This window comes from Rhineura floridana, chromosome 7, assembly GCF_030035675.1.
Source record: "Rhineura floridana isolate rRhiFlo1 chromosome 7, rRhiFlo1.hap2, whole genome shotgun sequence".
Taxonomy (NCBI): Eukaryota; Metazoa; Chordata; class Lepidosauria; order Squamata; family Rhineuridae; genus Rhineura; species Rhineura floridana.
In genome coordinates this window covers 87342563-87365591 of record NC_084486.1, presented here as the reverse complement: position 1 = coordinate 87365591, position 23029 = coordinate 87342563, and the positions used below count along the sequence as shown (strand labels likewise).

The 23029-nt window shown below is 38.7% G+C and overlaps 1 protein-coding gene across 7 annotated transcripts in view; it reads right to left on the bottom strand.

The window, feature by feature from the left end:
• Positions 1–23029, bottom strand: part of LCOR (ligand dependent nuclear receptor corepressor) — a 126542-nt gene that overhangs the window by 37416 nt on the left and 66097 nt on the right. For 6 of the 7 annotated variants that reach the window (XM_061636257.1, XM_061636258.1, XM_061636261.1 and 3 more), the window contains 2 exons: positions 21199–21486; positions 17129–17222 (listed from right to left, as the gene is read on the bottom strand). In XM_061636257.1, coding sequence (XP_061492241.1) covers positions 17129–17222; positions 21199–21486 — 382 coding nt within the window. Of the gene's footprint in view, positions 1–4238; positions 14271–17128; positions 17223–21198; positions 21487–23029 lie in introns of those variants that run through there. The other variant, XM_061636263.1, reaches the window with a different exon arrangement.

The following is a 23029-nucleotide window of genomic DNA, read 5'->3' as shown; positions in this document are numbered from 1 at the left end:
TTACAGGTACTTTGTGAACATGGCTGAGTTTTAATTAATTTCAACAGGTTATGAGAACTCTTGACAGAAAAAAGTCCAAAAGGGGTCTGGTTTTTTTCACTCTCATTTTACACTTTGAACTCTCGATTTTCTCTGTTTTGTGTATTGCCATGAAAATTTAGAGGGTTGTTAAGCAAATGTTTCTGAGTTCAGGACTATAAGTTTTGTAAGGGTTTGTTTTGAAATGAGGTTATGGGAAGCATCAGAATGGCACGGGGGGTATTTTCAATTTAACATTGTGGAATGCGAAAAATCCATGCTGACTATAGTATACAGCCACACTCATGGCTGTATAATAATCAGCATCAGAAACAGGCAATGTATAGACCATGAACTGCATCTGACCCACCATGACTTTCATTTTGCTGTTGCTGATTTTACCTAAATGGATGCACATCACTACTTTATTTAAAAAAAAATCTCCTGGGTATCTTTAAACACCTGTGTGCAGACATCTGGAAATATGGCATTCCTCAGATGTGTACAAAAGCACTTAAAAACATATGTTTGCTTCCAAAATGTATACGTTTTACTGCAGCAAACATTGACAAAGATCAGAATTTCATGCAACAATTTGAGCATGGAGAGTTGGTCAAATAGGTTAGTTTACTTGAAGACAAATTGGTCAGAACTCCTCAGGAGCAAAGATTGATAGCTACTGGGCAGAGAAGTGGTACATGATAACTCCCAAGATTGTGGATGAGGGATCAATAGGTTTCCAATCCCTCTCCTAAAACAAAGTTTGGGATAAGGAAAGAGCTGGAGGAGGAGAGGTGTACAGAGGCCAGAGCAAAAACTGTGAGTGGAGGGGTGTCCTATTTGCCATCCTTGAGATCCCCTGGGAAACTCACCAACCTAATCTGCCACAGCCTGGAACTGGGTGCAGCTGAGTGCTGAACAGGTCACAGCTGTGGGCAGCCTGAGGAAGCTCCATCCACCTTGCAGCTACTCATAAAAACAAGCCTAAAGTGAGAGACTAGGATAATGTCAGCAGTTTCCAGGAACCCTCTTTGTTGTGAGATTTTGGGGGTGAGCTGTTTGGGCCCTGGGTGAGAGCCAGGGTGGATGCATGGAGCCCTGGATGAATCAGGAGGCCGAGAGGGTGTGTTCTTCATTAATGTAACATTTGTATATGTAACATTGTGTATTTTTATAAAATTTGTTGTCTGTTTTAGTTTTCTGTAACGCACTTAAGAGATATATGTATATATTAAGCATTATAAAAAAGGAATTGGATGTCTGGATGGATGATATTCTTCCTGTTGTTGAGCACACTGTTTAGGTAGGAAGTTTCCTTAACCCTCTTCCCATCAGGCTGCCACCATATTCATACGGGGGAATAGGACAGAGCACCCAATTTAGGAAAAGAAACTTATTCCAGTGCATTGGCATCAGTGAGGAACAGTAGGTTTGAAAGGGAGGTGAACTAGTAAGGGAGCATGTGTAGTAAATACAAATGGGAAGTAGGGTTGTGAAAAGGACTAGAGGTCTCCACCCCTGCTCCCTCTACCACCCAAATTTGACACACCTTTAACACCTACATTTAAGCCAGTTCCCAAGGTTCATTCTAGCGTCACAATGAGAACAGAACTCTAGGTGGGTAAAGGCAAAGGAAGGCACAGTGTAAGTTCTCAGCCACTCCCATTGAGTTCTGTGGGACAAACTAAACAGGGTACAATGTGGGACATAGTCAAGAACAGATAGCAGGTTTAGCACTCATGCCACCATTGTTCTCAAATACTTTACTTTCTCCTATGTGATTATTGGATGTTCATTGAGAAGAGGTAACAAACTTTGGGGCGGGGGACTTTTTGCCCCTTTGAACAGATGACCTAGTCTCTACCAACACAGAATTTAGAGGGTTTTTTTTTTTTTTTTTTGCAATATACAGCTCCTGCCTACACACACAAAGAAACACTCTCTATAATGACAAACATTCTTCTAGTAATTCATAATTTGCGAAGTACCTATTAGGGACAGATAAGAGGAAAGAGACTATAAATCGCAGAGAGCAGGGATAAGCAATATTGAACGATCTTTGAGCTTTTATAGAAAAATTGTGCCTCTGTGGAGCCATACCATGGAAACTGTGCCACCTATCAAGGAAGCATTTTTGATTCCACAACAGTGTCCCCAAACATAGTGTCCTGGTCCATGCCACTGGAATCAGACTCTGACCCATTGGTGTATCTTTCTCCAGTATGTTTTATGAAAAACTCCAGTTTAGTGTGCTTCATGGATTAGATTACAGGTCACACAAGATTCTGAAACTCTACATGGCATAACTAGGCATGACTACTCAAAGCTAAGACATTGCTGCAGCAATCAGACACCCCCCTTACAACCTTTAAGTAGGCTGGGGGTGGTTCTTTCTACATGTGAGCATTCCTTTGAGGTGGGAAAGTATGGGCCAACTGTGCCTGCCATCTCAGTTGTCTGCGTGTCTGGGGCGACTGGCACTTCCATTGAGATCCCCCTCCCCTGGAGGTGTGCTTGAGGGCAGCAACTTGGGAGGAGAGGGGGGTGGAGAGGAAAAGAAGGGACGGACTCCTGATCAGCTGACATTCCTTCTGTTGTAACTGGAGCTAAGGGGGAAGCGCTGTCCCTGTCAAAAGTATTTCCCGATTGCAAGTTATTTGGACCTCCCCTGGGTCTCACTGTTTCTTCTTCTTCATCATTCCATGGAGCCCATGACACATAGTATTCCCCCATTCCACTCACAAATGGGTGAAAGTAAATGATTCAATTCCGATATATAATTAGGATGTCTAAACCTGCTTCTGATAACTTTACAGCATGATCCTAACCATATTTAAACAAAAGTAAGTCCCGTTGAATTCAGCGGCGCTTATTCCCAGGTAAGGTTAAGATTGCAACCTTAGTTTCTCAAGGGAAGCAGTTCCCCTTTTCTCACAATGGCCTTGCCAGCTAATACTCATTTACAATGGCCTATGGAACTTAAAGGGAACCACTGAAAATTGAACCTCCTATCCACATAGTCTTGCCCTTGGTTGTGTTTTGTTGATGCAACGAGTGTGACAAAGATGGAACCCAGAAGCTGGCACATATTTAATTATTTGAGAACTCTGCAAGCTACACAGCTGAGGTAGCTAAGAGTGAATAAAATAAGAATATGAGTTTAGAAGGCGAGTGCTGTAGATAATCCTGAGTGAAATACAGGATGGTGAAGAGATTGTTTGTAAGAAGTGCAGGCATCACTAATCCAGCCTTCTTTCCAGCAAGTCAAAATCATAGCTCTACCTCTCTGTCAGATCTGATAAAAGACTGTCCAGAAGTAACATCAATTTCAAACTAACACTCAGCAGCAGCATTATGCAGTTACATATAAACTATATGGAAAGGAAGTAACATTTTATCCAGATATATATTGTGTTACTCAAGGCTTTCTTCTTGCCCTTCTCATAACTTAAAGTTTGTTGGTGATTACAATTTTGACTTCACGTTGTACAGAGTCTGTGGCTATTTTCAGAGGTTCATAAAGTGGACACAATAAGGAAGGAAACCCAAGTTCATCCATCATTATCTTATGGTGTGAATTTCTTTTGAAAATGCCCCCATGTGGCAGGAAATGAGATTTATCACATCTTGGATACAATGAAAAGCTACTGTATCTAGTAAAATCTTACTACACTGAAAAGAACATTCATAAGAAACACAATGAAGTGATAGGTGAAAGACACCTTGTGGTGATGTTTCCTCATCAAGTATAATTTATTTATAAAACTTATATTCTCTCTTCTCTATAGGAGGCTACAAGAAACTAAGAATAAAAATGTAAAACCATTCAATTTAATCAATTCACATAACTACTAAAAAGAAGTATCACTTTAGATTAACTCAAACCAAAGTAAGTGAGCATTTCATTGGATAGTATTATGTCACTGGAAAATAAATCTACATAAGCTAAAAATTAAAAGGTGTCCTAAGGAGAGAGCCGAAAACCGGGCTGAGGAGAGGCAGGTGTATGACATGAGTACATTTTAGCATTCATAGACATCGCCTCAGCAATTCAAATACCAGCAGCAATTTTGTTTGTGGATACACATATTTGATCAATACTGTATTAAACTATAACATCACAAGAGACCAGAACCGTAGTTATTTTAAAGACACTTTAGAAATCAGTGCTTTGTACCATTCAAGTTTTCACAACAAAATTTATTAGAAGAATAGTGGTTCTGAAAAGTCTAGCATCCAGTGAAAACTACCATACACGTTACAGCTGGGAATGTGTTTCCAAAATGGCCAAAGAATACAACAGGGCTGTTAAACCCTTACACATGCACAACGAGAGAATCAGAGCTTTTGACATACAATGCAAAAAAAAAGTGGACCACGTGAATTAAAAATTTATAAGTACTTATCACATACATTAAGACACAGCTTATTTAGTCCAGTCAAAAAATCAGAACTGCATTAAAAATTAAATGTAGTGCAATCAAACCAAAACCTTAATTTGTGATCATAAGTGCTCTACTACATAAAATGTTGATCATAGCAAGGAACAAAAAAGTTCAAATCACACAGTACAAAAAATCTGTAAATAAATACAAACTACAGTACAAGAGAAATATTAAATTATACAATTCCGTCAAACTGTAAACAGTATATTGAAATGAGGTCCATAGATTAAAAAGGGGGTTCCTGCTTTATTCTTCCATGACACTTGTACTTTTAGAGGTCTGTGAAAATGCCATTTTTTCATACTCTACATAAATATAACTTTCTAAAGTGTAAAGCATCAAATAATGAAGCACAGGCATTGCTGATGCAGTTACAGTGACATTAATGCCAGTGTGAGCAGTAGGCTTTATTTTAATGCGTGACACACATGCACTGTTCAGTGTTCAGCAAACAGACCCACAACTACAGGTGTGAAATGCCAACACATTTATAATTACTGCATGGCACAAGAGGTGACACACCTGATAAGGGGCATAAATGTAAGAGTGATCATGTGCTCCTACAATTATACATACTGCTGCTGATTATTTGAAAATTTTACACTCTTGCCCTAAAACACCAACTTTGGCAGAAGGGTTACTAATAAACTCAAGCCCATCTGGCCCATTGGCTTCCATCACAGTGGCCAGTGCACAGAATTCCTAGAGACATTGCATAACTAGAATGTAGAGGTCAGACACCCAAGGGCCAGTGCTCAAGTTTAGAAGTACCTGGGATGAAGGAGAAACCACAGCCATACTGAGAAGCTGTCCCTGTCCATTTACAGAGGCAGCCAGGAATGTATTTGACATTAGCTGTGCTGGCTTGGTAGTGGCATTTTTAAATATATACGTTAAAGATTACATATATAATATATATGTATATAACATAATACACATACTATATATAGAAATTTCTTACAATACATAATTATCAGGAACCCCCATGCGATCTTGCTCAGTAGTAATAACTGAATATACAGAATGCCACTACGTGTCTGAGGCACTGCGTGCTGGAGAGTAATATGCAGCTTTAAAATCCGTTTGGCTGAGTTATACCTGGATACCTGAACTGAGTTTAAGTTGACATTCATCAAGGATGTGCTATTAGCACATCAAAAGAAAAGCAAAAACAAAATACAAGTCACTGCTAGATTTAAGAATAGTGTACAAGTACCTGAATTGAGTGAGGGTAGTGTGTAAACTGTCCCTGAGGGTTTTCAAACAGTGTGTGTACAAGCTGGAATCCTAAGCACATTAGTTTATAACTTATACTGCGGACTGATAAAATACCAACATTTGACAATTTAACAAGTGGAGGTTAGAAAGAGTTATGAGCAAACACTCAAAACATATTATACATGTTGAAGCAGCAGTAAGCTGCTGTAAGCAAAAGACCCATGGATATAACCACCAAATGGGACTTCAAGAGGTTGCCGTCTGTTTCTCTGATGCTAGGGCATATGACAGCCGCCACCTACCCCCTCTCAACAAGTAAAGAAGTTTCACCTGCTAATGTAGAATGCACCTAGTTACAGACTAGCAATTCAAGATTAGATTTTTAATCAAAGACTTTCCTATTACATACTAAAATCCCTTAAGATCACTAATGCTGGTATGCTAATCTAGTTAGTTTTTTTAAAATTTCCCCCTTCATTTAACAAATATACCATTCGACAACTTAAACGTTAAGATCCATTTTCAGTCCTCTGATGTAAAAAGCATGTCAGTGAATTTATATTAAAAATTTACATGGTAAAAAGGCTTGAATTTCAGCCAAAGATTCTAAATACTGCTCATTCCCTGAAGACAAAAGGGAGAGAGAGAATCCCTGCCCATTTTCCTAGTGATATACTTTCAAACTGAGCACTACACAATGGTCTAAAACTATTCTTCATTTGGGAAACTTCACCAAACTTCCCCCAAATCTTAAAGCTCTGAAATGGTCTACTGAAATGCTTACTTAAAATATCAGGCGTGTGTGCCCAAGAAGCTGCCTGAACATTATAAAATTGAATTATTTATTCTCAAAGATAGATATCAACAGAAATTATCTGACCTAAAAGCAACCAATCGTCCTAGATTGAAACTTTTACAGTACCTTAGACTCTGAAGACTAGATAAATTAAGACTCGAGTTGTAACAGTAAAAGTGCTGAAAGGTCAGACAAGTGCTTTAATGGTCTGTAAAAATTATTATATATCTTTTTATCAAGCCTGTAAGGGTCTGATGAGTGTAGCACCAAATGTGAGGTACATTAGAGGCTGAGGTGACATGTCCATAATTTTAGAGTGGGAGAGGAAATACTCAAGTCAGATTTTTATAAGCTAGTGACCCACATGTAGCTTTCTTCTCACCAAGGACTCAATGTATTTATTGTATTAACAGGAGGAAAATCAAATCTTCTAAGGATTTGAAAAAATGTATTAATAAAAATGGATTTTATCAGGATCATAATTTAAGAATTTTATTATGAATGTTTTCAAGACAGTACCTGAGTACAGTTAATTCTGCAGGTCTAAAATGTTACTGAGGTACAAAATTTACCTAAATCAAATCTAGATATTTGTCAAGGAAAGATGCTGCGATTGCTAACAGCTTGTGGCTTTTTTCTTTCTGTGGTATCTTGAGTGTATCAGTGGATTATTTTAGGAGTCTACCTAGAATAATCCACAATGTGTAAAAAGTAACATCATAATACTTGTTACTTTCAATTAAACTATAATTGCATAATTTAAACTTCAGCAGGAAGTTTGTTCACTTACTAAATTTCATGACTAGATATTCCGTGATATACTTCCAAAGAGACAGCCATGTTCTTGAATAATTTCATAATAAGGCTAAAGAGGCATAGGACACAAACGTCCAAATCCTTCTCTCTCTTCCATGCCCAAGAAAATCACTTCTTAAGCAGTCCCAGTCCCTAGTCAGCCTGATGTTCCTTTCTTCTCTCTGCCTACCAGCCCATGATGTCAGATGCCAATATCTATTACTGCATTCTCCTCTTTGTCTCCTTTGGACTTAATGTGAAGGTGCAAGCTCTTGGATGGGAGAAGTGAACAGAAAATATCTACTGTGTCTCTAGTACACTAAAATCTCCATTGCTAAGTTTCTGTTCACATTCTGAAAATGCCCAAGAGCTGTATATGCTTCATAAGCCAACTTAGCCAACCCTAGTATATATGACAATTTAAAAAACTGTTCACTTATCACAAAACTCAGCAGTTTTAGTACATTAAGCAGTTAAAACTGCAAAATGACCCTGCAGGGCTAAAAGGTATTTGAACTATGAATCTGACTGTAAACTAAAACAGTGTGTGACATTTACGAGGAAATCATAATAATTTCAATCACAGATATAATGGCCACATTTGTACGTAATGCTAAACTATAGTTTAGTACTATGTGAATGAGTCTTACCTCTGGGCTCATGTGTTTCCCCTTCCCTCTCCTGCTGCATTTGGAACAATTTGGAAGTTTCTCGTTTTGTTTTTAGTTAACTATGGTTTGTCATTTCATCCAAACTGGGGATTGTGGTCTAATACTAACTATGGCTAATTTCAAGAAGTCAGCTGCTTAGCCCATGGTTGGAAGTTGGCTTGTTTTGAAACTAACCATAGTCTGTGTTAAACTATGAACCTTAGTTCGGACAAACAAACCATAGTTAACTAAAACCAAAAGCAAATGCTTCTGAGCTACTCCTCCCACTCTTGTAGGAGGAGTAGAGAGAAAATGATTGTGAGCCCAGGAGACTAGGCTGGTTCATATTGTGCTAAACCAAAGAGTTTTAAAATCAAAGTATGAAAACAATTAGACAGCCAAGTGGTATAAAAGCCAACTGCAGAATGTGTAATTTGTGGCCAGCAGAAAAGTTGAGGAAGGCAACAAATAACATCTCTTTATATTTACAATTTCATTTTTGAAATTGCAAGGGAGAAAAGCAAAAAATGCCTGATCCACATAGGAAGGGCACCCTAGAACTTCCTACAAGCACCTATGTGTTCTTCTATAAACACATGCATAAAATTATTTTCATGACAAGCCTGTCTTCTGAAGGCTCCCCAAGTCATTCAAGCAGTATTGGCTAACAGCTGAATCACCTCCACCTTTGGGCTGAAGGGACTAGACCAGGTGTAGGGAACATTTAGCCCTTCAGATATAGCTGAACTGCAACTCTCATTGTCCCTGGCCATTGGCCTTTCTTGCTGTGCCTGGTGAGAGCTGTAGTTCAGCAACATCTTGAGGGCCAAAGGTTCCCCACACCTGGGGTAGACTTTTAAGTTTCCATCTAGAGTTCTAGCAAAGTGCTTCTGGATAAGAAAGGAGAATACTAAGCATGCTTCCCCAACCTACTCAGGTGCCATGCCTTTATTCGCCTCTTAGACACTCCGATACTTTAGAAAAAATTAATGTTAAATTTGCTACACGTAGAGGTTGGAATCTGCTTTTCCCTGTCAACAACAGAATGACATTTGACTCCCTCTGACTTTCTGGCTTGCTAAGTAGCTTACCAAGAGACATCAATGGCATGATGTCAGTGGGATCACAATTACAGCTAATATGTATAGGTTTTCATGGAAAAACTGCATTTTTTTTTAAAAAAAAGCATAAATTATATCTGACAGTTTCTGAGCAATCTCTGTGTCTATCTGAGATCATGGCTCAAACTGCCTCAATATTTGTCAAGCTTTGGGATAAGCCACAGGAAACAAAGCAGACCTGCACTGCTACCATGTTTATAAGGTACATCTCATTCTTAAAGGATAATGAAAAATTATTCCAGATTTGCAGTAGAAAATATTTAAGAAAACATTCAGACTAGGCCTTTCCTTTGGAGGCAGAGCAGCAGGTAGTATAGAGCAGTCCTAGGGCAAGACAGAAGCAAGGACATATTCTTGGTGCATTTGGCTGATGCAACAAGAGGATCTTAGTGCCCCTTAAGGAGCTTCTTTCGCTTCTTTTTATAAACTGAGGAGCTGGGGGGGGGGGTTATTATAAAGTGAGGACAACAGTCCAACCCTACAACTTCCATTCTCAATAGCTGTAGTGAAAAGGAAAAGGCCTGGGGCACAGGAAATGAGGTTCTAGAATGGCTGACAGAGAGGTAATAGTGTATCAGATCTCCAGGAAAGAGCTTTTATATTTTACAGGTCCAAGTAAAAACTGATACATTTTCTACACACTGGGCTCGCTCCACAGAACTGCACAATAATTAACTCCACACTTGTACCCCTACAACATTAAGCCTTACTCATCTGTATAACCTGCTGCAGCAAAAGGTCACCAAGCAACATCTAAATTCCAGTACGATAGTGAACTTGATTTTAAACGTTACACAAACACACTCTAAACATTTGTCTTCTAGGCTGGGAGTACATGGAGAACCTATCCTTCATGATACCTGTCTGTAGAAGCAGAGGCTGCCACAAATATTGTTCACAGTTTCATTCCATCATCCAGGTGCATGTGACACCAGCAACAGATATGCCATAATTCTACCAAATTCTGGTTCTGGATCTAATATATCTCATCAAAATGCCCAGATCTTCCCAAAGACTTTCTGGAGCAATGCACTTGACTTTGTTCCCTTAATATGTTCTCACAAACATCAGGGAAAACAAGGCCAAAGCTCTATCTCTTGCACAAGTTACATGAGCATCCATTTACTGGAAAACAGGAGAAAACAAGGCTTCTCTTACAAAGACAGCAGCAAACCACATCTTCCCACATCAAACTATGGTCAGTTGAGGATTTTGGCCATGCAAACTTCTGTTCAGCAGAAAATTAAGCATGCTAATGGATAAACACTAATTCCATTTCTTCTACAGGTAAGATGCTCCCAAATACTACTCAAAGATGCACCAAAGGTGTCTGTCAGAGCAATCTTACTTCAGCGGGTCACTTAGGGATCTAGAGTGAGATACAGCCACAAGATGAGCCACCTTGGAAAAAACAGGTGAGATGAAACCTTAAACTAAAGTTAAACATTAAAAAGGTGCACCTGAATATTACAGACTAAGTTTACAAAACCTACAATAAGGTAAAATATAGATATATTTATATCTTTTGAATATTCAGCAGCTTTTTTGTTTATTTTTGAGAGACTTCTGAAATTTTAGAAAGGGACAACTAACTAATTTTAACCATGCTTCACAAAACAATAATGGCTATTTTATATTGCAATTACTAAAGTAATGCAATTAGTGCTTTAAAAATAACCTACTTTTTTCTTTTTCTTTTTAAACAGAGACCTTTTGAGGAAATATGGTTGTTCCAAAGCTTCTGGGATTTTTTTTTTACCTGAATAGGAAGTGATCACAGATATTAAGTGTTATATTTCAAAGCTCTGCAGAAAGGAATCTTACAATCGTCAGGTCCCAGGACTTTAATCTGAGAAAATCAACTGTTTGGTTGTTTAATTCATTTTCTAACCAAAGCAATAAGAATACGCAACTATCACTATCTATTTACAGTTCTCAACCTATGGTCTGAAATGACATACAAGTAGTTCTCTTTCTAAACTGCAGCATTAAAGGGTAGGCACACCATTTTTCTGCTGCACGATTGTCATCCACTTAATGATACATATAGAAAATATTAAGGTACGTAAAATGAGCACTCCACATACACTATGACAAGGTTTTACAGAATTCAACTCATACATCATTTAAATAAAAACAGCCACAAAAGGTTAAACCTCTGACAGTAAAATTCAATGCAAGTGTTACACTTCTAGCTTGCAGCAATTCTTCTCCCACACTTTCAATAGCAGATGAAATCACAAATTTAAAACAGTGCATTTTTATTGCAATTTCCAGAAAAACTGGATTATATTGCAGAGTTTCTATACCACTATGGAGCTTCAAACAGGCTTCTGTACTGAGGTGACAACTAGATAGATAAGGGAACTCTGCTTTTAAGTATGGAAATACATTAAGCTACCAAAACAAAAACAAAAAAAGTATAAGAACAGTAGTACAAAGCATATCTGGGCTAAAAGCCCAGTCTCTCTCAAGATTGAGAAGTGCATATTTAACACGACAGCAATGGTGTGCCTAACCTTTGAATACAGTGGGTTACTGGGAAGCAATCAACCAATCAAGAAGGCCAACTCAATTAATTGCCCCCAGATTCAAGCAGCAGCCCTGGGGCTATCTAGGCCTTCTTCCAATGAATCTTAGCATCCACTTTCAGTCATTAACACAAGATAACTAATCAAGAACAGTGCTCAAATGATGTCTCACATATGAATTCCATTGCCTCTTTTGGTTGTGTAAAGCAGTAGAGTCAAGTCTTATCACTCTTTTGCACAGCTAAGATCAATTTGTTTCTCTACCTGAAGAACCAATATGTCTGATTCAGTGAAGCTGCAAGTCCAGAAGCTTTACTTAAAGCTTAACTTGTAAAAATGTTCAGATGCCTCTGCAACTAAGAAGACTGAACTGCGGATTTAGGAGTGCTAGTGGTGATCTGCCTATGTGAGTGTGCGCTAGTCCACTATTCAAATGAATAGTGGATGAAACAAAAACAAAAATTCAGGAAATGCAAGAACATTTCTTGCTACTGGCAACTGTAGTATTTTAAAAGGAAACACCCATTGGGTGTTCAACCCTGACAGTGTTACAACTAGAAACAATGCTCAGCCTAAATCAGACCAGAGTGATTTCTGATCACGGGCTTTATTAAAATTTGTAAAAATTTCTTCCCTGAACATTAACATAGATCCTTCATTTACATTACTATTTAGGCAGACTATTGAGGTTGTATGTTTAGAGATCAGTGGGTCTGATGAGGATTTTTTTTTTTGCCCATGATTACAGTAAGCTGTTATACATATTCCTGACTCTCAGAAGAGAGATCTTTAGTTGTTGGAAACGCACAATTTAGCAGAATTCAGTCTGTTAAAAGCACGTAGGTCACAAAAAAGCCATTATTTTGTTAAAGTGAGGAATACCCTAGTGTATCATTTAGTGTACCCTGATGCTCCTGAATACAAGGAGTTTGTTGAAATAAGGCTACATCCTCAAGCAGGCAAGTCAAACTCTCGCCTTTGTAAAAGAGCAAGCACAATTACAGTGAAGGTAGTGTTCCAAAGGAATTAACCAATGCATTTTGAAGGTAGTGTATGTAAAGTTCCCCCATCCCACTCCCACCCGCCCCTCCAGGTGAGCACTAAGCAGATTGCAAATGGTAAAGGAGTTGAATTTAAAACAAAATGGCTCCAATTAGACTCAACTGACTAGGAATCTGATCATCAGTCTCTGCATTCAAAAAGACTAGCCATACTTAAAAAGTTTAAAAACTCTCTTTCAAACCAACTGGATTGAAGAAAAAATTGTGAAAATCTAATTATAAGCAATTATCCAGTTTTTGTGTTACAAGTCTGGTACTAGAGCTCAAGAAAGTGTTTTGTTTTTTTTAAAGGCCATAATGAAGAAAGCAAACCCAATAAAATAACTGAAAGTCCATGCAGGCTCAAGAGGCAAACAGTCCACTTCAATGTCTGCATTCATTGTGAGGTAACTCAATTCTCTATAGAATATTAGAGAAACATGCAAAAGGCCAAAACAAAAACAAAAACACATAAGGGGACTCTAAGCCATTCCAGGCCAGAAAATTTACAAGTATGCAACATTCAGAGCACCCTTTTCCCCGTGTCCACACAAGTCTTTGCTGAACTGCAAAGGAGCATATCCTGCACCCAGTGACTGAAAAGGAGTTGGGTACGTACAGCAGGAGTTGAACAATGCCATAGTGCTCACCCAGTTTATATATGTAATTGGCACTCTACAACATCCCTAATCATCCTTTGAATCATTCGCACTCTGTGCTGCCTCTCCCTGGGGATCTATCTCGAGCTTTACAGAGACGTCCTGTCCCTCCGACCGCATTAATTTCATTTTTTTCTTTGGAGGGTTTTTCAAAGTGCCCAGCCTCTCTTTCACTTTATATTCCAGGGTGCTATGGGGAATCCCATAAATACTCTGAGCTTTGGAGACGCTCATTTTCCCACTCATCACCACAGAGATCGCTTCCTCCAATATCTCACTGTTGTACTGTCTGTATCTGCCTCTTTTCTTCCGAGGTTGCTTAGAGCCAGGATCTCCCTCCTGATCAGAGGTGGGATATGGCTGTCCAGAGGTAGATTGCTCAGCATCCGAGCCCCAAGAATCTGGTCCAGGATCCAGCAAGCTCCTCCTGCTTTGTTTCGGAAGGATAGCCCTTAACTTTTTACTAAGCGCGCTCTCCGTTTGTGAACCCATCACCAAAGAGCTATAGCTATACTGGTCGCCAGAACGGGACTCCCATGAAAGGTCCATGCCTCGAACTTGTGGTATCTTTAAATCCACAGGAGTTGAATGGCTCATGTCCTTTTTCCCATCCTGTTTAGTTTGAAGTGCCATTTTTTGAAAGGCTGAGTTTTCTGTAAGAAAAGGAAGGTCACTGATGTTGCTGAGTGCACCATTTCCCCTGAATTTCATTCGGGTGAAGTTGAATTCGTAGTGTGGTTTTGCCCAAGAAGCCTCCCTGGATAGTATCATGTGCTGTCCATGATTCTGCAGCCCAGATGGCCCATGGCTGGCAGCTGTAGCATGTTGGTTTCTGCTCAGCAGTTCTTCGCTTATCTGCAGTGATCGAGCCAATGGAACTTTGAGAGATGTGGAGTGGCCAGACCCTTCCCTCGTTCCATCCTGCCAGCTTCTCGGGGGCACCCCATCACCACTCCGAAGTCCCTCTGCATGGTGCTGGCTGGGTCTCCCAGGTCGCCTAATTGGATGGAAGGAAACTGATGTGAGCAGGACTTGCACAGGTAGGGAGGAATGGGTGAGGGGGCCACTCCTTTATTAGAAGGCCTTGCTTGGGTAACATCACTTTTGTGGCATTTTATTTTTATTTTTTTAAGTCTCAGCAGTCAGTTTTTAAAAACTTGTTCAGAAATAAAGAGAAGCTTTTTGGGCAAAGAAAAATGAAACCTGTCAGCTGGTCTTTGGTTGGGTTCACAAAATCTTGGAGCAGAAAAGGCTTCGCGCAAGTGTCTGAAAATAGCATCTTAATTATAGATTAGAAAGGAATAATCATTCGCTAGAGTCTATTCACGACTGTATTACTAGTGTGACGTTACCACTAAACAAGTACAGTAATAAAAGAGTAAGCCAAGTGACAAAATGCAGCAAATTACACACACACTCACACACACCAGCCACCTGCACTTTTTATAAAATGCTGAAAGCTCTGGAGGGCATGGATTGACACTATATATAGTGGAGTTGCTGCTCAGCATCAAAAGTGCTCAGCAGAACTCAAAGGTGTTTGCTTACTTTGCATTAAACACTAGAACAGAAATACTGGATGGTTCTCAAATAAAAATGCTACACAAATTCAGATTCCATTTCCTTTTAAAATTAAACATCATGAGCAACATAAATGTCAATTCCATTTTGTTTTTCACATGCCAAGGTAAGAAATATATTTTCTTGTCACAGAACTATTACTTATTATATTCTTTCTAACTTTACTGATTAAACAGATCCAAGCAAAATCTAACATTTTAAATGTACTATGTACTATCTGAAGTCTAATGAGACTATCAAACCTTGTTTTATATAGACATTTCTCTTCACTTCTGTAAATAATGTGAACAAAAGCTTGCAATACATTCTTGGTATTTTGCCCATTAAGATGTTTACTGCGTATGTAAGTTTTCCTATCTTGAAAACAGCCTATATATATTCACACACCTCTTTACCCTGGTCACTGAACACCAGTGATATATATTTTAAAATACACCCTATTCTCTTAACTGTAATTTGTTTTAATTGATTTTATTATTCTATTTTTAAATTGTTGTAACCCACCCTGGGGCCTCATGGTGAAGGGTGGATGAGAAATCTAATAATAACAACAAATAACGATATATAGAAGATTTGGATGGACAGAATGGAGAGGAAAGGACCTACACTGAAGTTTAGAATTCCTAATTCTTTAGCAAATGTCTATTAACATTAGAATTTGAAGCTTCTTAATTTGGTAACAGATATTCCACGTGGATTCTGAACAAATCCACCCCAGTGTAAAGAAAGACTAAATTTCTAACAGACCTTTCAACATGCACTGGATATTTCAGCTAGCTCTAAAACAGTGAACCACTGTTCAGACATAAGGATTACCTGGCACCTTGCTAGTGCAATAGTTATCTGATATTAAGCTTAACAGTACAAAGTATAAACATGGAGAGGCAATGCTATTCAACTCCCCTGCTTAAGACTCAGCAAAACATACTGATCTCTTGAAGATGCTTTCAACCATGTATGGAGGAACACTTTTTTTAAAAATGCACAGAAGCTGTTAAAATGTTCAGAAAAGAAAGAAACTGATCTCCTTCCTTCACAATAAAGTTTTTAGAGTTCTAAAAAGTTAGAGATTACAGGATTAGGTAATGTGTCCATGTACTGAGGAATTTAAATCTTTCTTTTGCAATTAAGAGTGGCTGCCCACAATGGTTAATGTAAATCACTAGAACAACAACTTGCAGATGATGTAATTCTGCATCTAAATTCAGCCACTTAACATTCTAAAGGAAGATTACCTAGCTTAAACCTCTTTTTGCGTGTGTTCTTTTATGGCATTTTAAAATACCACCCCAAATTTCTTTATTCTTAGGTAACTTCTCCCTACCAGCACATGCAACTAAACATACAGGGTTGATGGGATTGTACAACCTTCACCAAGAAAAATCTGCACCCAGAAACTGTTTACTAGAGTAGTAATAGAATAGTATTTGGAATTATTCAATATTTCATTTTGGAAACATCTCCAAGGTAGTAATTACAAATCTGCCATAAATCTAATGAAACATAAGGTAACTAATAAAATGAGAGCACTGTGCTACATTAGTAGATTATACCACAAAACCCTAGCAAATATTGTCAATTACAGTTCAACCATCACATGTACTTGAGTGCCCTTGCCTAAACACTCTGAACTACTTGAGGAAACTTTGTATGATTTGCTGAAGTATTCAAATCAGGCTGCCATCATCTCATCCTACTAAAGATTGAGGCATGGTTCAGGTATTCATTAGCTCGATCACCTGTGGGAGTGCATGGGACTACCAAAGGCCTCACAACCCAACAGAGATCATTATAGGCACTGACTGTATGAAGTGGCACCCCCATACATGAAGCCACTGAAACTGCTATTATGGTAACACATTTTGAGCTGTCACAGTCATGCAAACTGTAGTAGTCATTTGTATGAGCTTCAAGTGGAAATGCTGGTTCATACAACTGGACCCCAATATAATCCCTACCCGTGGTTAGCCCACTGGTGGCCCCAATGCTTCCATAGTCAATTGCATAGGTGTTGCCAAGCACCTGAACAGAGTCAAAAGATATGAATTTTAAAAGTTGAAAGATTATATATCTACATTTCATATCAGGTACATGACCATAGTATTTTTAAAATTAAATTTATTTTTCAGTTTACTTATTTGAGAATTAGGACAGTGTTTTCTGAAAGAAATATACTCTGAAGGGTTAAAAGCAGTAAGGAATCATTTGACCCCCCGTTTGTTGCTATGCCAGTAACACAAGTTTTGATCAAAAACATGTAAGAATTTCCCTTACCCATTCCCAGGAGTAGCGGAACAGCCAGGTGAATGGCTCAAGGAGACACTGCCTGCACATGGACTTTTCTTAGTGGATAGATCAAGCACCCCGTCTGCAGAGACATGAGAACCACTTGAGAACAGGAAATTGATAAAACCACACACACAAAGACTTAAGTATTTATGCTTTAAACCCTGCCTCAATTAATCTTGGGTTGTTTCGGCGCTTCAGCTTAATCAGACCAAAGCCTCTTGGCACATCAGACACTATTTTATTCTCCTTATTTTTTTCTCCTTAAGGACATATTGATATTATGATTTTGATTTAACAAAAGATGAATGGTGGATTTAACAGTATGAGCATACCATATCTGAGAACATAGACTTCAGGTTAATTTCAAAATACAATTCTCCACATTTCTCCACATACCTATAATGTCCAAAAAGTGGATCAAGTGTCCTCATATAGTTCTTAGGATTCACCATACATATATTAAGAGGCAGATTATGAATTGACAGTTTCAAATACTGCGTGAAGCAGCCCACAAAACAGGGAAGAAAAAACATCTTAACAATCTGAACTGAAGTCCATGTATCCGTAAAAGAGAAGGGAGTGAGAGTTTAATTCAAGAAGTGCTAAGTGGAGCAAGAGGGGGAAAACAAACTGCTGTTTTCATATTAAGTTTCCTAGATAATGGCAAAGGGGCAAATTTTGTTTTATATAGGATTATTTATATTCCATCTTTTAATTTAGCAAAATAAAAACAAAACAAAACAACCCTTTATAATGGGGTAGCTAACTTGGTACTCTTCAGGTGTAGGAGACTTCAACTTCCATCATCCCTGTTCATTGCCCATGCTGGCTGGGGCTGATGGGAGTTGTAGGCCACAACATCTGGAGTGCACAATGTTGGCTACCCCATTCTTGCTAAAAAAAAAAGGCCAAGAGTTATTCAATTAGAACAGAGATACCTAGGTCAGCAATGCTAATTTTGCAATTTCCAAGGCAGTGAAGTAAATCCTAGAAAGCTATGTGAATGGATGCCAAAAGTCACACAATAATTTCCACTTGATTTAGTAAAATACTAGAGATAGTTTTAGCCATTAGTGGAAGTCTTCCATATAATTTCCAAACTAATGAGCTTGATGCAGTCATTTTTTCTACACAAAGACCACTGCCTATCTCCCAGGAAGCCACAGGTTCAGTATAACTATTCTTAGAAGCTGCACAATTTTGGAAGACAACCAGCCGTCCTATTGTTAACAACTTTTAAGAGATAGCCAATGGGGATGAGAAGAGGTAAATGGTGGCAAGAGGAGAATAGTTAAAAGAGCAATTTGTCTATATCCTCTTGAAGTGCACTGACTGTTTGCAAACTGACAGATGCCCACATTCTACAAGCAGGGTAGACACTCTTCATTTTTTAATAAGGAGGGTAGATTCTCACTGAATCATTGTTGTGTTTTATGTAACATCTAAACTCTCATGGAATCCAACTCCATTCCCAGCATTTGGAATATAATGTAAATTATAATGCACACAAAGTCACTTTTTATTGATGATGTAGCTAGCAAATTGCACAGCTCAGTGAAACAGCTTTTCCTTCTCCAGCAAATGCATGACACAGCTATGGCCATGCAAAGTGGCATCCAGACCACCTTTAGGCTTCTTATCGAGAAATTAATTAGGCATCTAAATCTTTCCATTCCCTCCTCTACCAAAACAATTTGGAACGGTTACAAGTCTTTATAAATATATTAATAAGACAGTTCAAGGAGGTTTGGCCATATTTGCTGTCCATGCATTTACAAGCTAAAATGTACTATATTACTATGAAGAACGCTCACAGAAATGAAAAACCTTCAAGTTAATTCATAAGTATTTAAAGCTGAACAAATGTGGCTTGGTTTCAAAACATTAACAATAAAGAATACTTTGCTTTTCGTTATGCACTTTTACAAATCAAGGGGTCAGAGTCAGCTCTGGAAAAGGCCTCTTATTAGAGGGGGCAGGATCTTGTTACACGGTATCAAATTCTTCTCTAGTTCTACTAAAAAACCAACCAAAAGATCCACATTAATCTACCAAGGTACATTCACAATCTCTTTCACTATCATTTTCCATCTGTGTCAGGAGAAGATGAAGTTACACATGAAATAACATGCAAAAGTGATGAATAGCTAGCTAGGCATGCTTAGAATGACTATGGACTTAAACAATTGAATGTAACTCAACAACATCAACTTGTGACAAAGGTGAATTTCATTTTGCATTCCATTAAACAACAAGACTTATGTAGTAACATTATTTCTCTATTCAGCACTGGTAAGACATCATTTCTAGTGGTATATGTTTTGAGTTCCATATCTCAAGAAGTGTTAACAAGCTGGAAAGGATTCTAGGACAGTAATACATATGAGGAACTCTCTCTAATCAGTCATATGAGGGAATGCTAGAGGAATTGGTATATTTAGCCTAGAAATCAGAAAGGCAAGTGAGAAAACATGTTATGTTTTCAAACCGAGACCAGAATGGAAAAAAGGAATGATTCTTCAGCTTCCTACAGAAGATAAGGCAGTAAGTTATGGGTTTAAGGCTGCAATTTTATGTATGCTTACTTAGGTAAAAGCACAACTGAACTCAGTGGGATTTTATTCTGAAAAAACAATGTACAGCATTGCCCTGTAGGCTACTGAACAGTAAGTATGATTTAAAAGGCGGACAAGCTACTTAAGTACAGTGAAAATTTCTAGACAGGTGTTTTTTTAAATGCTTTATTTTCATTGTTTTCTAATACACTATATATCTTGCCTTTTCTGCAAAGTTGAAGTGGCATACAAAATAATCCAACTTTAGAGCAGACAATTGCTTTAAATACCTTATAAATTTCTTTTTAAAATAAAATGCATTCAAGTCAACATATATTCTTGTGGAAGATGAAGAGCAAAACTCAGTCCGCTTCAGGTCTAGTAAAACTGCTATGTATATCCTCACTTCCAGAAGAAAGAAACAAAATATTCAACTGCTACAATGCAGCATTTGCCCTTTCAAAAGCACCACAGCCAGATGTTCACAACTGCAGTGGCAACAATATCTTAAGACTCTAGCAACCACCTGCTACCTCCAGAACAAAATGAGAGAGAAGGGTCTCATCCCTGATGTTGTGTGGGGTTTGGAAACACCTGGAATCAGTGAGAAATCTTCCGAATGCTTCTGAAGCCCAGCGTACAGTCAGGAACAAAACACCCTTCTTCTGGAACACTAGAGAAATGTGGATTTTATCTCTGACACTAGACAGAACGTGAATATTTCCAAAGTCCAATGTGGCAACAGGATCAGGCCAGTTACTTCACTTGTTTGAAACTTGGGAGAAAGATGAGATATCATGTCTGACCTCACACTAGATTTCAGAATCACCTGGAACCAGAGAGAAGTAGAGCTCAGAATGACATCGGTCATGAAGTTCTGACCACCAAGTCCCCTATGCATGTCAAAAGACTTGGGAGAAGAGTAAGGCAGTGACAACCATAGTATCTTATATCTCATAGGACCAAACACACAAAAGAAAGTTACTCTAGTTGTTAAGGGCTATATTTAAAGTAAACAAAACAGCATTTACCAAGTTAGCTGCAGTAAGGCAATGTGAGTATTTAGCTTCCAACAGACATTCTATTTATGAGTATATTGCCAAAATACTTCCCAAGTATTATTACAAGCGCAATTCACTACATGGACATTGGCAGTACACTATCAAGCCTTTTTTTTTGAGCACAAGTAAATTTCCCAAAGAGTAAGTTTCTTTTCTGGAAGACCCAGAGTACATCTGGAAAGTTTATTTAAAATGAGAGCACACAGTTGCTAGCACTTTCACACTATATTTCAACATAGCTTTTTTCCATTGCTTTATGCACTACTAACTCATGCAGCTCATGTTTCCATTCTATAATTCACTTAGGCTGTAATCCAAGTCCCACTGAACCCAATCAAGCTTACTTCTGAGTAGACTTGAATTGGATTGCAGCCTTAGTCATTAATGGCTAGTATATTGCAAATGGCTGCAAGAGGCTTTGAACAGAAATGTGGCATACCTTGTTCGCAAGGATCCAACTGAGACTTTCTGACAGTGAGGTCCAAGGGCGAGTCCTGGTCAGCCATGAGAAGTTTGCTGAGCACAGGATTTTGAGCCGTTGCACCCACAGGGGATGAGGCAACCAGAGATGCTTTCAGCAGGCTTTGGTTCTTTGTGCTATTGGGCGAGCTGGAGTCCTGAGTAGAGCTAGTTTTTGAGGTATATTCAGCAGCAAACTGTCGAATCATCCGCTGCATTATCTCACGGGCCACTAGGGGAATGTTGGGGTCAGAGACCTCATGACTGTCTAAATGGTAGAAAAATTAAGAAGAAAAGTTTTACAGAGAACAAATATTAAAGCAAGACAAATTCACATTCTGAGGTTTTTTTTAATCAAGTTGTAGTATTTTAAGCTCAAGACTTTGAGAAGACACCGATGCAATGTCAGGGGCTCTCTTAACTACTGCTACAAGATCTGAAACAAGTTACAGAATTGTATATCCCTTCCCTATGGCTCTCTCTCTCTTAAGTGCAGTTAAAAGAGCCCTGTTAAGTCTGCACTGGCTCCTTAATATAACGATGTCTGATTTCTATCATAGCAAATTTTAAAAGGATATATACATTCCCACAAGAGTGAAATCTTTTCTTCAATACTGAAACAGTGAGGGGATAAATTAAGCATGTGTGTGTTTGTACAGAGATTTACAGCACTTTGCCAACAAAGACCAAGACCATACATATATCCCTGAATGGAATTTTAGGTCTCCAATACTCAGTTCACCAAAGTAAAGTGAGCTAAAGCGCATGAGCTAGGAAACCCCCTATTCAAATCTCACCTTAGACAGAACTTACTAGGCAGTCTAAAACAAATAACCTCAAATAAGCAATTCTTCTTACCTGCCCCCACCATCCAACCTGTAACATGGGAATAATACCTGCCTATTTACTGGTTCTGACATAAAGGACTGCATTCAATGTAGTGTTAAGGCAAATGCACTGTTCTCCTCACCTTCCCCCATGTGCACCCTAAATCTGTTCTGGAGGTTACCAACTCTCAGCAGTAGATTTGAGAAATGTGCAGGGCACACATGGGGGACAGCAAAATGTCCTGCTGTACAAGCATAAATTCTTGCGCAATTATTTAGTTGAATACCGCCAAGGTATGTGCAGTACTTTGAACAGTTGAAATGTACTATGTAAATGCTATTATTAGTAATTCCCCCAAATCCTTCTCTTCCCACCAATCCAGCGTTCTGAGAATATTATTCATGGGTACTGCTACATGGAAGCAAAATTTAGGGCACAAACTGGCCCAGGGGTGAGGAATCTTTTTGGTCCAGTGGGACAGAACTTTAACAACCCCTACCCCTGCAGGCCACCTTTGACTGGTGGGCGGAATCACCCAGGTGTCAAGCATTCGACGTAGTAATGACACCAAGTTATTGATACCAGTCAAAATTGGCCCACAGGAGTTGGGGAAGATATTTCAAAGGGCTCACTCATCCCTGTGCACAGCACCTCCCAAATGTCCAACAACCCCCAATTGTTGGAAATTCGGAAAGTGCCACACACACAGCTGAGCAATCTTTGCAAAACCTGTGCTCAGTACCTGTGAAGTGCTGTGAAAGACTCTTTCAAGCCCACTGCCTGTAAAGACTCTTTCAGCCAAGCCCCGCCTCTATCTGTCCCACAGAGCAGGTGGCGTGACTTCCCTGAATCGGCATGGTGGGTCAAATGAGGAGGCCTGGAGAATCAAATCTGGCCCATGGGCTGGATGTTTCCTACCCCTGGTCTAGCAAAACAAAACATTTCAAAATCCTATTTAAAATGGAGAGATTTCTTTTACTTTT